Genomic DNA, 17,452 nt, shown 5'->3' with positions numbered 1-17,452 from the left:
TAGAATGGGACATCTTGGCAGGGGGCACATTTTTAAAATTCTGCCTACCACAGCTCACGTGTGCACAAAAAATTCATTCCATTGTTATTTTTCATGACTGCGGGGCGGGGGCAACTATTAAACAAAACTATTAAACAAAAATCACTAAAATGAGAAATCTCCAAGATCTATTGTTAAGTAAAAAAGTAAGACCTACAAAGAAAGTAAACACTATGTTAGCCTTTATATTTTGAAATGGGTTATATCTCTGAAAGATACCACTGATAAGAATGTAAACTACACTTTTGTGTAAGTTTAAATGTTTTACCATATGTATGTATACTTTTTAAAAACTAAAAGTAAATTTAAAAATCCCAAATCCTATAAGGGTTTTTAACTAAAAACATGAAACAGGGGCGCCTAGGTGGCTCAGTCGGTTAAGCGTCTGCCTTGGGCTCAGGTCATGATCCCAGAATCCTGGGATCAGTCCTGGGATCGAGCCCCACATTGGGGCTCTCTGCTCAGCGGGGAGTCTGCTTCTCTCTCTCCCTTTGCCTGCCACCCCCCCAACCCCGCTTATGCAGGTTCTCTCTCTGAGAGAGAATAAATAAAATCTTTTAAAAAAAAACATGAAACAAATTTCTCTACAATAATAGACAATGGGTCAGTCAGTAAGTCCATCACAAGCAAGTTATTCTAATCTTTTTCTTATACTTTGCACATTACTAGAGAAACCTGCCTGCCTTTGGTCTCATCGCCAAGAAGAAAGGATTGATATAAAACACAGGGGAGAGCAAACAGACACTCTTTGCTGCCTGATAAAGAAGCTTATTCTATGAGCATGTGGTATCCATACTATTTTAAATCTAATCCCTCACAGCAGAAGTGGTGTAGAAAATATAAAATGCGACTTGGCTCAATGGCTATATAACAAAATCATTTGGCTTCAAGAGGAATTTACAGGAAGGCAAGCTCCTTGAGATTCAGTTGCTGAGCCCAGGGCTAGACACAGGTGCTGAAGACATCCTCACTTTTCCTAAGTAGTTGATATTTTCCACAAAATCAAGCACCATTAAATGTGGAAATAATTCTCAGTTGTCATATTTTCTTGGGTGTCTTGTTGAAGTTCTGAAAGCCAGCTATCTCTTTACTTAGAAAAATAATAACCTAATAAACACTTTTGCTCTTTAGGAGATAAAGTTATCACACTCTTTCTACTGCATGTGGAGAATGTGCCTCTTACCTTAATCCTGGGGACAATCTTTGTATACAAATCAAGTAAGGTTTTACTAATATTTTCTTTTTGAAACATTCAATTTCCTTAGAAGGAATCTAAGCTTTCTAATTTGAAATAAAAATTTGGGGGTTTTTTGTCTGTGACAGTCGGAATCCAGCCTGATGTCTGATGGTACTAGTAGGTTTACCTTCAAGGGAAAACCAGTGTATCACTTTGCAAATACAAGCACCTTCTCTGAATAAACAGCAAAAAAAGAAATCTCGGTTGCCAAGATTGTTGCAGTTGCACTTCTGGAGAAAGTATGCCTAGTTAGCTGTGGTTTTTCCACTGGGTATGGTGCTGCAATTAATACTGCCAAGGTGAGGAGCATTTAATACCCAGTATGAATGGAAATTTTGGTCGATGGAGATGAAAATCCTCATGCATCTGGGCATGTCTGATCATACAACCTCAGGAAGAATCACAAGCCTGCCTCTAAACAACCCTGAGTTTTTTACTGTCTAGTCATCCCATGCTCCCCTTCAATATCTTTCCCATTCCCTTTTGGTCAGTAGTAAGTAGCAAATCAAGTCTGGATGCCAGTCACAACTGGAGATATCAGGAATTCCTGGAAGTTAAACAGAACACAGTTGGCAAAATTACTGTGTTCTTCCACATGCCAGTTCATTTTCTTTTTTTTATTCAACAAACATTTATGGAGCCATTCACTGCTCCAGGGGCTGACACTCAGCAGCTAACAAAACTCACCGAGCTGCTATTCTGTTGTATAATGTATCAGGTGATAATCAAGTGTTCATAAAAATAAAAGGATAGTAAAAAGACCAGGTGATGGAGGAGATGTTGCTATATAAGACAAATTGGTCAGGTAATCCCACTCTGATTGAGTGGGTTACTGTTAAACTATTGTTTTTGAGACATCCTCCAGCTACCTTCTTTAAATATCTATTGAATTGCAATACTTTGTTTTCCCCCAAAGTCTGTTAATCCCAATCCTATATAGAGAAATAGGACAGAAGGGGTTCAATCTGAATTACTCTCATTTTGGATCCCCCCCCCCAAAAAATTAGCCTTTGCCTTCATAAGGCATTGACCTTGTAAGTGATGCAAAGTTTTCCAAAGGAAAAGAGAAAGTAAGGGCTGCAGGATGATGAGGATGGTTTTTAAAAACTCAAAAATAACTGGAATCAAATAAATACTATGGTAATAAGTCTTAAGATTTGATGAAATTTCATTAAACTGCTTCTACTAATGTTAATTCCCAGAAATTAAAACTGTATTTACAGGTAGTTTTTTGCTCCTCTAGCAAAAAGTATTCCACATCTAGAAATACCCTCAGAAACCAAAACTCTCTAGTTACAATGAGTTTTATCTGAAAATGTCCTTTGCTTATATCTCATAAAAAGTATATACAGACTTGGGTCTTTCCAACTGAGTAAAGGCACATGTTTCCCTTTGCTTTTGTTTTCTGCCTTCATGTGCTCAGGTGATCCCAGGCTCCACCTGTGCGGTGTTTGGCCTTGGAGGGGTCGGCCTGTCTGTGATCATAGGCTGTAAAGCAACGGGAGCAGCCAGGATCATTGGGGTGCACATCAACAAAGACAAATTTGAGAAGGCAAAAGAAGTCGGTGCCACTGAGTGCATCAACCCACAGGACTTCAAGAAACGCATCCAAGTTTTATTTGATATGACAGGTACTGGTGTGGAATTTTGCTTTGAGGCCATCGGAAATCCAGAAACTGTGGTATGTGATTTTTCCAGAGGGAAAATAACCAATGCTTCTGTCAGTCATAAGCTTAGATTTTAATTGGATGAGAATTCTAAAATTCCCTCCACTTTTCCTCTAAATTATTTAATCTTCCTTGTGCCCCATGACATCCCCGCTGGTATCCTCTGTCCACTCCTACAAATCTATTCACCATTCCAAACACTGAACTCCCATAATGAGATTTCTTCTTCCACTGTTCCATCATGCCATTCCTTCAAATAAGAAGACAACCTCCAACAGACAGTACAGAAAAGCTTTGTAAAGAATTCTCACTGAATTATTTCATAAGCAACAACCTGATAACTATAAATTCCAAGCCAAAAGATTTAAGCAAGATAAGGATAGTATTGGATCAACAGCCTATAAAGGAATGAGCTTTGCACTTTGAGCAATCTTTCACAGTAGACCTGAGTAAGCTTCCAAAGAAAATATTAACCAATTTGATTAGATGGATTAACTTCAAAAATGAAGCAAGCAGTAGTTGTTTTTCCAGCTGAACATGGTTTATATAAGAATATAAATGGAGAGGGGGTTATTTCACAATCTGAGACTTGCTTTCTTTGGGGATTTGTAGAAATAATGTACTATTGGATTGCATGGCTCTATCTCTAGTTAGCTGTATGAAAACCCAATAACTGTCTCTTTTAACCTGAGTGCTTTCCTCAGCTTACAAAATGTTTTCATTCTCCCTACAACATGAACTCCCTCGTGTGTAAAATGGTATAACCAAACCTTTCTCACAATCTTTCCCACAGACAGTCTTGTCTGAGAAATAGCCTTTGAAAATAACTAATGGGAACATGTCTGTTTATCACTCTGTTAATACAAGATGTTATACAACTACAAAGCTGTACTCCTCGATGTCTAAAAGAAAAAGTCAATTCTAACAAACCACCCATGTCAGTAATGGCTCTCATAAAAATTAATACTATTGTTGTTGTTGTTATTACCACCATGGGTGTGTTTAGTATTTTCATTTTTTTAATTTCCATTTATTGAGTCCTAAAGTGCCAGGTATTATACTAGGCAGCATGCAATGTCTTATTTATGTTTCAGCTAATCCTTGTAAGATAAATGTTATTTTCAAATGAGGTCAGGGAGCATCAGAAAAGATCACAGACCATTTAGCAGCTAATATTAGGTCCAACTCTTAAGGACATCTTTTAACCCTTGCATTGTCTTGCATTGCTTTACAACAGGAAGCTGCCCTGGCCTCCTGCAATGAGAGCCATGGGTCTGTGTGATTGTTGGGCTCTTGGCAGGTGTCCAACTCAACATCAGTGGCTTGTTGTTCCTCTCAGGACGTTCTTTGAAGGGAACTGTTTTTGGAGGTATGGATGAAGCAGGGAAAAGTGGAAATGCATGAGGTTTTAGAGGTGGTAAATAGAGAAATGTGTCATAAATGCTTAAGAAGGAACATCAAACAAGAACTTTAGATTACAGTTTTTGTTTCAACACATAAATATCCAAGATAAGGAGATGGATATTAGATGTATACAGTTACTTATTTTTAAATTTTATTTTATTTAAATTTACAGTTACTTCTTGGTAAGTTTTTTATTGATTCATAAAGCAACAGGTGTCCAAAGTTTAATGCAAATTATAAGTTGAAAAGAAAAGGCAATACTGTTATCAATAACTATACTTCAATTGAGTTATATATCTGCCAAGGGGATTCTTTGAAGAATATACTGAATCACTGTTCAACTAATGTTAAGTCTTATCTGAGACAACTGAGTTTTCGTTATATCAACTCAAAGATATGAAACATAATGGATTCATGAGTGAAAAGAAATACTACTGATAAAAAGCAAATGATAATTATTTCCAGAAAATAATTTTTTCATAGAATCCTTTGATTTTCCATTTTTTAAACCTGTCTTAGAACTTGCATTTTAATAGGCTTTAGAAGAGTGGTTTATTGAGAAAGTTAAGAAACTAGAAAACCTGGGGCGCCTGGGTCGCTCAGTCGTTAAGCGTCTGCCTTCGGCTCAGGTCATGATCCCAGGGTCCTGGGATCGAGCCCCGCATCGGGCTCCCTGCTCGGCAGGAAGCCTGCTTCTCCCTCTCCCACTCCCCCTGCTTGTGTTCCCTCTCTCGCTGTCTCTCTCTGTCAAATAAATAAATAAAATCTTAAAAAAAAAAAAAAAGAAAGAAACTAGAAAACTAAATAAATCTGCTTAGGATTCTGGGCTCATAAGCAAGTAATCTACTATTTAAGAAGAAATGTATTTACCCAGAGATTTTGGACAACCTGAATTTTGGGGCAAAAGAGATAAGGATTAGGAACTATATGAATTATTTGACTAGTGAGCTATCTGTGGTCTCCAAATTAGCTATAGCAGAGCAGTGTATTGTTACAGACACTAGGAGTCTTACCCAATTCATTTATGAAGAGTAGATAAATGGCAGGGCCAGCAAAAACAAATACATAAATAATCCAGTTTATAAATTTCAGTTCTTCCATTTGGGATAATTGGATACAACCACCGCTTTTTCCCTCTATTATACATGATAATTATTGATTCCAAACACACATACTCAGCTAACTCTTGCAAAATAAGATCACAAATATTTTAAATAATTCTCATAAACTATTTCACTGGCCACTTAAGCATTCATATAACAATTATTATATGAATCCTACTTTCCACAGACAGTATAATCCTCTGGGTCAATAGTTTTCAAATAATGACAATATTTAAGAAAGGCAGGATACAAGATGGCAGTATAGGGAGATCCTAAACTCATCTCCTCCCACAGACACACCAAATCTACAGCCACACATGCATCACTTCCCTCTGAAAAAGATCTAAAAACTGAAAACTAGATGAAATGCTCTATACAACAAAGGATAAAAGGATCATATTGCAATGGGGAGAAGAGGCAGAGACATGGTCTTGCAAAACCCCACCCCTGGTGCAGTGATACACAATAGGATGGATCTCAGCAGACAGGGGCTTGTCCCTGAAGAACAAAGGGTTGGTGCCCTACAGTAGGCACCCTGGCCCCTGGGATTTGCACAAGGATGCGATAAGGCCCCAGAATGTCTGGCTTGGAAAACCAACCAGGGCTGACATTAGGTGGGGGGCACTAAGTGCTATAGGGAACTGAGATTCCCTCCTTAGAAGGCTCATGTATGATCTTGCTCACCCCAAGACCCAGTGAAAAATCAACAGTTTGAAAAGTGCCTAAACTATATATGAGGGAGATTCATTTGCTAATCTGGGGTCATCAGCAGGAAGGGCAGGGGCCAGTTGAGAAGCTTTCCAGTGATGGAGGCACTGGCCGATGCCATTGTTGTACTCTCCACAAAACTGCTAGCACAGGTGAGCAAGCTTGGATATGGCACACTCCCATGGCACTTACTGAGGCCAGAGGGCACAAGTGATTGTAGTGCTTCCCTGTTCCTTCGCTGGAGCAGGAAATCATGAATGGAGTTCTTCTGGTACCCAGCTAAAGTCTGTGAGCATAGGCGGTTGCGACACTCCCCTACCCCTGACTGAGGCTGGCAAGCACAAGCAGTCCAGCATTTTCCTGCTTCCAGCCTAAAGGCTGCATGCAGAGAGACAAGGCACTCTCCTGCTGTCACTGCTGAGGCCCACAGATACATGGAGTCAAGACATTTTCCCACTGCCTTTCTGAAACCAGTGAGCATGCCCTACCCTTTCACTCCACCTGGCTAAAACCAATAGGAACAAACAATCAAAAACAAGGGATTCTCCTTGATCACCTAGTCTTTGTGGACAAGAAGGATAGCATTCCAGAGCTCTACAAAAATGTAACAATCAGAAATACAGTTCTTGGCAAACTACCACCCCTAGGTAGACAATAGACTGAAACACAACCACAGTCCTCCTGTGAAAAAAGCCTATTTATTTAACCTGGTACTCTAGCCTGAGGGATAGGCTTCAGGTTTCTCTTACATCTAGAGGCTAAGGAGGCACTCTCAGGAAATTTAAGCAAGAAGATATCATCCTTCTGTACCTCCCTGGCATTGATACAGCTCAAAAAGATTTCCCAGAAAGGAGCTTATACACTCATCTAAAGCCCTGATTCTTGCAAATGTCACCTACAGTACACCTCTGGACCTCTTGGGCTGGAGGCCACAGAGATTATAATTGCAGCTCCACTCATCTATAGATATTTGCATACTTTAAAAGGTGTTGCCTGAGAGTCTGGCTTCCAATCAGCCTGAAATTAGTGCTAATGAAATTCCTCCTGTTGGGTCACTGACAGGCTTGGTACAACCTCAACAACAGGGGCACATCAAGAATAAATGAACTGTGTATATTTTGCATTTAATTCCGTTTGAAATTCTTCTATAAATAACTTGGGACTATCAAAAAAAAAAAAAGGCTAAGTCAAGTAGTTTAGACAACCACAATGGTTTGAGAAATAAAAAAGAGCTAGGGAAAGGTTGAACAAGAAGGATCATCACCTAAACAAGGCCATTCCTTCAACGAGAGAGGCAGCTGTTTCACCTAATATACAGGAACATAGAGAGTCAAGAAAAAGGAGAACACAGAAATATGTTCCAAACAAAAGAGCAAGACCAAACCTCAGAAAAAGACCCTAATAAGGATAGATCATCTACCTAATGAAGAATCAAAGAAATGGTCAAGAAGATGCTCACCAAACTGAAAAGAAGAATGGGTAAATGCAATGAGAACTTCAACAAAAAGATAAGAAACCTAATACCAAACAGAAGTCACATAAGTACCAAACAGAGCTTAAGAATACAATAACTGAATTGAAAAACAAACTAGAGGGGTTCAACAGCAGACAGGATGAGTTAGAAGAATGGATCAGTGAGCTGAAAGATAAAGCAATGTAAGTCATCCAGGCAGAGCAGCAAAAAGAAAAGGGAAATTTTGCAAAATATAGGTAACTTGAGGGACCTCTAGGATAACATTTACATTATAAGGGCCCAGAATATGGAGAGAGAAAGGGCAGAAAATTTATTTGAAGAAATAATGGTTGAAAATTTCTCCAACCTAGGGAAAGAGACAGATATCCAGATCCAAGAAGCCCAGAGAATTCTAAATAAGATTAACTCAGAGAAATCCACACTAAGACACATTATAATTAAAATGTCAAAAGTTAAAGAGAGAAACTTAAAAGCAGCAAGAGAAAAACAAATTGTTATATACGAGAAAAACCCCATAAGTCTATTAGCAGATTTCTCAGCAAAAACTTGCAAACCAGAAGGGTGTAGCATGACTTATTCAAAGTACTGAAAGGAAAAAGCTTCCAGCCAAGAATACTCTACATGGCAAGGATATCATTTAGATGTGAAGAATGGAGAAAGAGTTTTCCAGACAAGCAAAAGCTAAAGGAGTTCATCACTATTAAACCAGCCATGCTGTTGCATTTCTATACATTAACAATAAGACAGAAGAAAGAGAAATTAAGGAATCGATCCCATTTACAACACACCAAAAATCATAAGATACCTAGAAATAAACCTAACCAAAGAGGTAAAGGATCTGTACTCCAAAAACTACAGAACACTTATGAAAGAAATTGAGGAAGACACAAAGAAATGGAAAAACATTCCATGCTCATGGATTGGAAGAATAAACATTGTTAAAATGTCTATGCTACCTACAGCAATCTATACATTCAATGCAATCCTATCAAAATACCACCAACATTTTTCAGAGCTGGAACAAACCATCCTAAAATTTGTATGGAACCAGAAAAGACCCCAAATACCAGAGGAATGTTGAAAAAGAAAACCAAAGCTGGTGGCATCACATTTCGGACTTCAGGCCCTATTACAAAAAGCTGTCATCAACAAGACAGTATGGTACTGGCACAAAAACAGACACATAGATCAATGGAACAGAATAGAGACCCCAGAAATGGACCTTCAACTCTATGGTCAACTAATCTTCAACAAAGCAGGAAAGAATATCCAATGAAAAAAGGATAGTCTCTTCAATAAATGGTGCTGAGAAAATTGGAGCCACACGTAGAAGACCATTTTCTTATACAGTACACAAAGATAAACTCAAAATGGATGAAAGACCTAAACGTGAGACAGGAATTCATCAAAATCCTAGAGGAAAACACAGGCAGCAACCTCTTTGACCTCAGCCACAGCAATTTCTTCCTAGACACATCTCCAAAGGCAAGGGAAACAAAAGCAAAAATTAACTACTGGGACTTCATCAAGATAAAAAGCTTCTGAACAGCCAAGGAAACAGTCAACAAAACTAAAAGGTAACCTACAGAATGGGAGAAGATATTTGCAAATGACATATCAGATAAAGGGCTAGTATCCAAGATTTATAAAGAACTTCTCAAACTCAACAGCCAAAAAACAAATAATCCAGTCAAGAAAAGGGCAGAAGACATGAACAGACAGTTCTCCAAAGAAGACATACAAATGGCCAACAGACACCTGAAAAAGTGCTCAACATCACTAGGCATCAGGGAAATACAAAACCACAATGAGAAACCACCTCATACCAGTCAGAATGGCTAAAATTAACAAGACAGGAAACAACAGATGTTGGCAAGGAAGCAGAGAAAGGGGAACGCTCCTATACTGTTGGTGGGAATGCAAGCTGGTACAGCCACTCAAGAAAACAGTATGGAGATTCCTCAAGAAGTTAAAAATAGAGCTACCCTATGACCCAGCAATTGCACTACTAGGTATTTACCCCAGCGATACTAATGTAGTAATCCAAAGGGGCACATGCACCCCAGTGTTCATAGCAGCAATGTCCACAATAGCCAAACTATGGAAAGAGCCTAGATGTCTACTGACAGATGAATGGATAAAGAAGAATGGATAAAGAATATAATGGAATATTACTCAGCCATCAGAAAGGATGAATACTTACCATTTACATCGACGTGGATAGAACTGGAGGGTATTATGATGAGGGAAATAAGTCAATCAGAGAAAGACAATTATCATATGGTTTCACTCATATATGGAATGTAAGAAACAGGGAGGGAAAATTGAATGGGAAGTCATCGGAGAAGGAAAAAAACCATGAGAGACTCTTAACTGTAGGAAACAAACTGGGAGGGTTGCTGGAGGGGAGGTGGGGGGGATGGGTAATTGGGTGATGGGCATTAAGGAGGGCAGTTAATGTGATGAGCACCAGGTGTTATACACAACTGATAAATTATTGAACACTATACCTGAAACTAATGATGTACTTTAAGTTGGCTAATTGAATTTAAATAAAAATAAATAAATAAAATAAACCAGCCATGCAAGTAATATTAAAGGGACACCTTTAAGTTGAAATGAAATGGCACTAATTAATAAAAATAAATAAATAAAATAAACCAGCCATGCAAGAAATATTAAAGGGACTTCTTTAAGCTGAAATGAAATGGCACTAATTGATAACAAGAAAACATACATAAGTAAAAACCTCACTGGAAAAAATAAATACATAGTACAGGTAGTAGATTAATCACTTACAAAGTTACTAAGGAAGTTAAAAGAGAAAAGGAGTAAAATTAACTAAAACTACAATAATTAGTTAAGGGATGAATAAAATAAAAAGATGTAAAAAGTGACATCAAAAACATAAAATGTGAGGGGGATAGTAAAAATGTAGTTTGGAATGTGCTCAAATTTAAGTTGATATCAACTTAAAATAGACTATTATATACATAGGATGATATATGTGAACCTCACAGTAAACAAAAAGCAAAAACTTATAATACACAAAAGAAAATAAGAAAGGAATCTAAACATAACACTGTAAAAAGTCATCAACCACAGGAAGAGAGAAAGAGAAGAACAGAGGGCAAATACAAAAACAGTCAGAAAACAATTTTTAAAATGGCATGAAGTACATCCCTACTTTAAATATAAATGGATTAGGGGCACCTGGGTAGCTCAGTCATTGAGCGTCTGCCTTCAGCTCAGGTCATGATCCCAGGGTCCTGGGATCGAGCCCCACATCGGGCTCCCTGCTCAGCAGGAAGCCTGCTTCTCCCTCTCCCACTCCTCCTGCTTGTGTTCCCTGTCTCACTGTCTCTCTCTCTCTGTCAAATAAATAAATAAAATCTTTAAAAAAATAAATAAATAAAATAAAATAAATATAAATGGATTAAATTCTCCAATCAAAAGACATGGAGTGACTGAAGGGATATAAAAGAAAAAGAAAAAGATAAATCTATATGTACCACCTAGAAGAGACTCACTTCAAAGGTAAGAACATACAAAAGAAAGTAAAGGGATAGAAAAGATATTCCATGCATAAGAAGAAAGCTGGTGTAGCTATATTTATAGCAGATAAAACAGAGTTTAAAACAAAGACTGTAACAAAAGACAAAGAAGGACACTACATAATGATAAAGTGGTAAATCGACGAAGGAGATATTAACATTTATAAATATATATGCACCTAACATAGGAGCAAGAAAATATGTAAAGCAAATATTGACATACTTAAAGGGAGAACTGACAACAATACAATAATAAGTAGGGGATGTTAATACCCCACTTACATCAATTGATTATCCAGACAGAAAATCAATAAAGAAACATTGGCCTTAAGTAACACATTAAGCCTGATGGACTTGATAGAGAACATTCCATCCAAATCAATAAAATACACATTCTTCTCAAGTACAAGTGGAACATGCTCCAGGACAGATGGTACATTAGGCCACAAGACAACTCAAGAAGACTGAAATCATATCAAGCATTTTTCCAACCACAATGGTATGAAACTGGAAATCAATTACAAGAAGAAAACTGGAAAAACTACAAAAATGTAAAGATGAAACAGTATGTTACTGAACAATTATTGGGTCATATTAGAAATCAAAGGAGAAATCAAAAATACCTAGAGATAAATGAAAACAGAAATACAATATACTAAAATCTAAAAAATATGTAGCAAAAATTCTAAGAGGAAAGTTCATAGCAATACAGACCAACTTCAAGAAACAAAAAAACTCAACCAATTAACTTTATATCGAAGGGAACTAAAAAGAAGAACAGAGCCCAAAATTAGTAAAAGGAGTTAAATAATAAACATAAGAAAGGAAATAAATGAAATAGAGACGAAAAATATAGGAAAAATCGGTTGGGCATCCAACTCTTGATTTCTGCTCAGGTCATGATCTCAGGGTCGTGGGATCGAGTGCAGCATCAGGTTCCATGCTCAGTGGGGAGTCTGCCTGAGATTCTCCCTCTCCTTCTCCTTCTGCCCCTGCCCCTGCTCCTGCTCTCTCTCTAAAATAAATAAATAAATTTTTTTTAAAAAAGAAAAAAAAATCAATGAAACTAAGAGCTGGTTCTTTGAAAAGATAAACAAAACTGATAAACCTTTACTAAACTCACCAAGAAAAAAGAGGTAGGGCCCAAATAACTAAAATCAGAAATGAAAAAGGAGAAGTAAGTGATACCACTGAAATACAAAGAATCACAAAAGACTACTATGAACAATTATACACAAATTGGACAAGCTAGAAGAAATGGATAAATTCCTAGAAATTTACAATCTTCCAAAACTGAATCATAAAAAAATAGAAAATCTGAATAGAATGACTACTAGAAAGGAGACTGAATCAGTAATTAACCTCCCAACAAACAAAAGTCCAGGACCAGATAACTTCACTGGTGAATTCTAACATTTAAAGAAGAATTAATACTTAAGCTTCTCAAACTCTTTCAAAAAAAATGAAAATAATAGAAAGCTTCCAAACTCATTTTACAAGGCCAGCATTACTCTCATACCAAAACCAGGCCAGGACACCACAAAAAAATTACAAGTCCATATCTCCAATGACCACAGCTGTGAAAATCCTCCACAAAATATTAGCAAACTGAAACAATAATACAATAAAAGGACCACACAACATGATCAAGTGGGATTTATTCCAGGAATGCAAGGATAGTTCAATATCTGCAAATCAACTGATATGATACACCCTATTAACAAAACAAAAGATAAAAATTACATAATCATTTCAATAGATGCAGAGAAAGCATTCTACAAAATTCAATATCCATGCATGATGAAAAACTCTCAACAAAGTAAATATAAAGGGAATGTATCTCAACATAATAAAGACTAATATGACAAAGCCAGAGCTACTATCATATTCAAAAATGGAAAGTTATAAGTTATTCTTCTAAAATCAGGAACAAGACCAGGATGCCCACTGTCCCCACTTTTATTTAATATAGTATTGGAAGACTTAGCCACAATTTGGCAATCCAAATTGGAAAGGAAGAAGCTAAACCATCACTATCTGCAGATGACATGATGCTAAATACAGGAAATTCTAAGGATTCCACCAAAAAACTGTTAGAACTAATAATTAATTCAGTAAAGTTAGAGGATACAAAATTAACATACAAAAATCTGTTGTTTCTATACACTAATAATGAACTATCAAAAAGAGAAATCAAGAAACAATCACATTTACAATTACATCAAAAAGAATAAAATACCTAGCAGTAAATTTAACCAAAGAGGTAAAAGATTTGTACACTGAAAACTATAAAACACTGATGAAATAAATTGAAGAAGACACAAATTAATGGTAAGATAATCCATGTTGATGGATGAAAAAAAAAAAAAGTAATATTATTAAAATGTCCATAGTACCCAAAGCAATCTATAGATTCAATGCAATCACTATCAAAATTCTAATGGGTATTTTTCACAGAACCAGAACAAATAATCCTAAAATTTGCATGAAACCATAAAAGATCCCAAATAGCTAAAACAATCTTTTTTTTTTTTAGATTTTATTTATTTGACAGAGAGAGACACAGCGAGAGAGAGAACACGAGCAGGGGGAGTGGGAGAGGGAGAAGCAGGCTTCCCGCTGAGCAGGGAGCCCGATGCGGGGCTTGATCCCACGACCCCGGGATCATGGCCTGAGCCGAAAGCAGACGCTTAACAACTGAGCCACGCAGGCACCCCAGCTAAAACAATCTTAAGAAAGAACAAAGTCAGAAATATCACACTCCTTAATTTCAAGCTATATTAAAAAGCTATAGTAATCGAAAAAGTATGGTATAGGCATAAAAACAGACACATAGATCAATGGAACAAAACAGAGTGTCCAAAAAATAAACCCATGCTCATATGGTCAATTAATTTAGGACAAAGGAGACAAGAATATGCAATAGAGAAAGAACAGTGTCTTCAATAAATGGTGTTGAAAACACTGGACAGCTACATGTAAAAAATCAAACTGGACCGTTATCTTCTATCATATATAAAAAAAATTCAAAATGGATTAAAGACTTGAATATAAGACCCGAAACCACAAAACTCCTAGAAGAAAACATAGGCGGTAAACTCCTTGACACTTGACATCGTAGTGTTTTGTTTTGTTTTATTTTATTTTATTTTATTTTTTGGATCTGACTCCAAAGACAAAAGAAACAAAAGCAAAAATAAACACATGGGACTACATCAAACTAAAAAGTATCTCACAGCAAAGGAAACCATCAACAAAATGAAAAGGCAACCTACTGAATAGGAGAAAATATTTGCAAATCATATATCTGATAAAGGGTTAATATCAAAATATATAAAGAACTTATACACCTCAACAACAAAAAAATCAAACAATACCATTCAAAAAAATGGGCAGAGGATCTAAATACACATTTTTTCCAAAGGAGACAAACAGCTGGCCAACAGGCACATGAAAAGATGCTCAACATCACTCATCATCAGAGAAATGCAAATCAAAACCACAATGAGATACTAGCTCATACCAGTCAGAATGGCTAGTGTCAAAAAGACAAAAGTAACAAGTGTTCACAAGGATGTGGAACAAAGGGAACCCTGTGGCACTGCTGGTGGAAATGTAAATTGGTACAGCCACTGTGGAGAACAGTATGGAGGTTCCTCAAAAATTAAAATAGACCTACCATATGATGCAGCAATTCCAGCAATTAAAACACTAATACAAGGGTGCCTGGGTGGCTCAGTTGGTTAAGCGACTGCCTTCGGCTCAGGTCATGATCCTGGAGTCCCGGGATCGAGTCCCGCATCGGGCTCCCTGCTCGGCAGGGAGTCTGCTTCTCCCTCTGACCCTCCTCCCTCTCATGCTCTCTGTCTCTCATTCTCTCTCTCGCAAATAAATAAAATCTTTAAAAATAAATAAATAAATAAAATAAAATAAAAAACACTAATACAAAAAGATATAGACACACTTAGATTCATTGCAGCATTATTTACAATAGCTGAGATGTGGAAACAACGTAAGGTTCTGTCGGTGGATGAATGCATAAAGATGTGGTATATACATACAATAAAACGCTGTTCAGCCAAAAAAAAAAAAAAGAATGAAATTTTGATATTTTCATTATCATTTATGGACCTTGTGGCTATTTTGCTAAGTGAAATAAGTCAGAGAGAAAAAAACAAATACCATATGACAAATGAAACAAACAAAACAAAACCCAGACTCACAGATACAGAGAACAGATCTGTGGTTGTTGGAGGGAAGGGAGGTTGGGGGTGCAAAATGGGTAAAGGGGATTAGCAAGTACAAACTCCCAGTTATAAAATGAATAAGTCACGGTGATATAATGCATAGCACGGGGAATACAGTCAATAATAGTGTATTAACTTTGTAAGGTGGCACATAGTAACTAGACTTGTGATAACCATTTCACAACGTATACAAATGTCAAATCACTGTTGTATAACTGCAACCAATATCGTATGTCAATTTTACCTCAAAAAATTTAGAAAGTGCGAGTGACAGTGTTGGCCAAGACTTCCTACAATGTACACAATGAAGAACTTTCCCCACCCAAAATGCCATGCCATTTTTGAGAAACACTGCCTCACCTAGTGTACAGTCCTGGACCCTTTCTTAAAAAACAACTGGAAGTATTTCTCATATATATATGAAAATGCTTTATAGATCACCAAGCAAAAGATAATAACTAAGAATAGATCTTCAAAGTTGTCTTCACAAGAAAAAAAGAATTTGTAACTGTGTATGGTGATGGATGTTTACTAGCTTAGTAGTGATCATTTCACAGTACATACAGGCATCAAATCATTATGCTATATACCCAAAACTAATATGTTATATGTTAATTATATCTTAACTTTTTAAAAAGATAAAAAACAAATAGAAAAATACACTAGCCATTCATGCCATGACATAGAGCAGTAGTTAGAACTGATTACATATAACGGAAGCCAACTTAACAGAAAAAAAAGTTTTAGGTAGTTTTGAGAGTACGCAGGAAGGTTAGAGAACCCAGCCCAGGATGGAACCAAGAAAAGTGCCAAGATCCTGTCACAGGATAAGCTGCTTATAACACCCCTGTTTCCCTGCACAATTACACTACACTCACCCTTTCCAGGAACGAGCAGGCCATCAAATTCTGGGTCATGACCCACCAGGCATGTTACTCAGCACAATGCTAAATATAAGGATAGTATAAATGCTAAATATAAGGATAGTATTTCTTGAAAATCATGAGAATAGAGAAAAGAGAACACCAAGCTTACGTTACTTTGGCTGACCCCCTTTCCCTGTGCAATTCTTACTTCCATAAAGTACACCTCATTTTTACCTTGCTTTGTACAAATTCTTTTTCTAAAAGCTGTGACTAGAATCACTGCCATGATGAAAGTTTTTCTCTTAAGATATCTGGCTTTTTCAGGAAGCTGCAGATCAAAACACACACACACACAACTTTTGAATTGCTTCCTTTCATAGTTCCCTAGACTTTGGTCTTTGTTATACATTAAATATGGATTTACAGCTCCCCAAACAGTACAACCTGACACCAAGAATATCTAAGATGAGATCCATGTTCTACTTGCTTTGAGTAAATTCTCCTCTGTAGTATCAGAGGTCTCCTTCAAGAGAAAAGCCTTCTATACAAGGTATATATATGGTTGGGACAGTCACTCTCAGGATAACTGAGACAATTAATGGGAAATCCTTTGATTTCCTCAAAGCCAGCACCTCCAGCAGTTACCTTATATGGACTTTCTTGTACAGTGAGTCTCATATATAAAATCTGTTGTTTATCTGTGTATTTCCAGGCTGGAAAAGCAGAGAGGGCGCCTCTAAACTGGTTTCTGATTATATGGCAAAGAAGTTTAATCTACATCCACTACTTATCCATACTCTGAATCTGGATAAAATCAATGAAGCAATTGAATTAATGAAAACCGGAAAATGGCAAGTTGCTCACATAATTTTTATGTCTGAGTGTTTGGGACCAAGAAAAAGGAGTGTGGGGGCTGGGGGAGGCAGTAAACAGGAAGTAATGGCTGGAATTTAAGGTTTCAGGAATTTGTAAAACATTTCTTTCCCCTCTGTATCTTATTTTATTCCCAGTTTATAAAAGATGTAAGCCTGAAAATACTTAAGTGTTCACCTACCCTTGCCAATAGCGTTTAATTTACAATCTGGCGGGTTTCTTCTTTTTACATGGCACATTAACTGATGAGGTTTAGCTCATAAAATTTTACCAAGTTCAA

General features: G+C 36.9%; 1 protein-coding gene across 1 annotated transcript; it reads left to right on the top strand.

The window, feature by feature from the left end:
• Positions 1 to 1,170: 1,170 nt before the first annotated feature.
• LOC102729666 (alcohol dehydrogenase 6) lies at positions 1,171 to 17,235 on the top strand (the record flags this gene model as incomplete). Its single annotated transcript, XM_081811034.1, is given in 7 exon segments — positions 1,171 to 1,194; positions 1,197 to 1,257; positions 1,359 to 1,575; positions 2,700 to 2,957; positions 4,181 to 4,214; positions 4,217 to 4,312; positions 17,012 to 17,235. Coding segments are annotated over 7 exon segments (914 nt in total), but the record flags the coding sequence as incomplete, so codon positions are not given.
• Positions 17,236 to 17,452: the final 217 nt, after the last annotated feature.

The sequence above is a fragment of the Leptonychotes weddellii genome, unplaced genomic scaffold (assembly GCF_054177405.1).
Source record: "Leptonychotes weddellii isolate Sample4059 unplaced genomic scaffold, ASM5417740v2 HiC_scaffold_518, whole genome shotgun sequence".
Lineage (NCBI taxonomy): Eukaryota > Metazoa > Chordata > Mammalia > Carnivora > Phocidae > Leptonychotes > Leptonychotes weddellii.
Note: the sequence above shows the minus strand (reverse complement) of the source record. Positions and strands in the feature narration are given on the sequence as shown.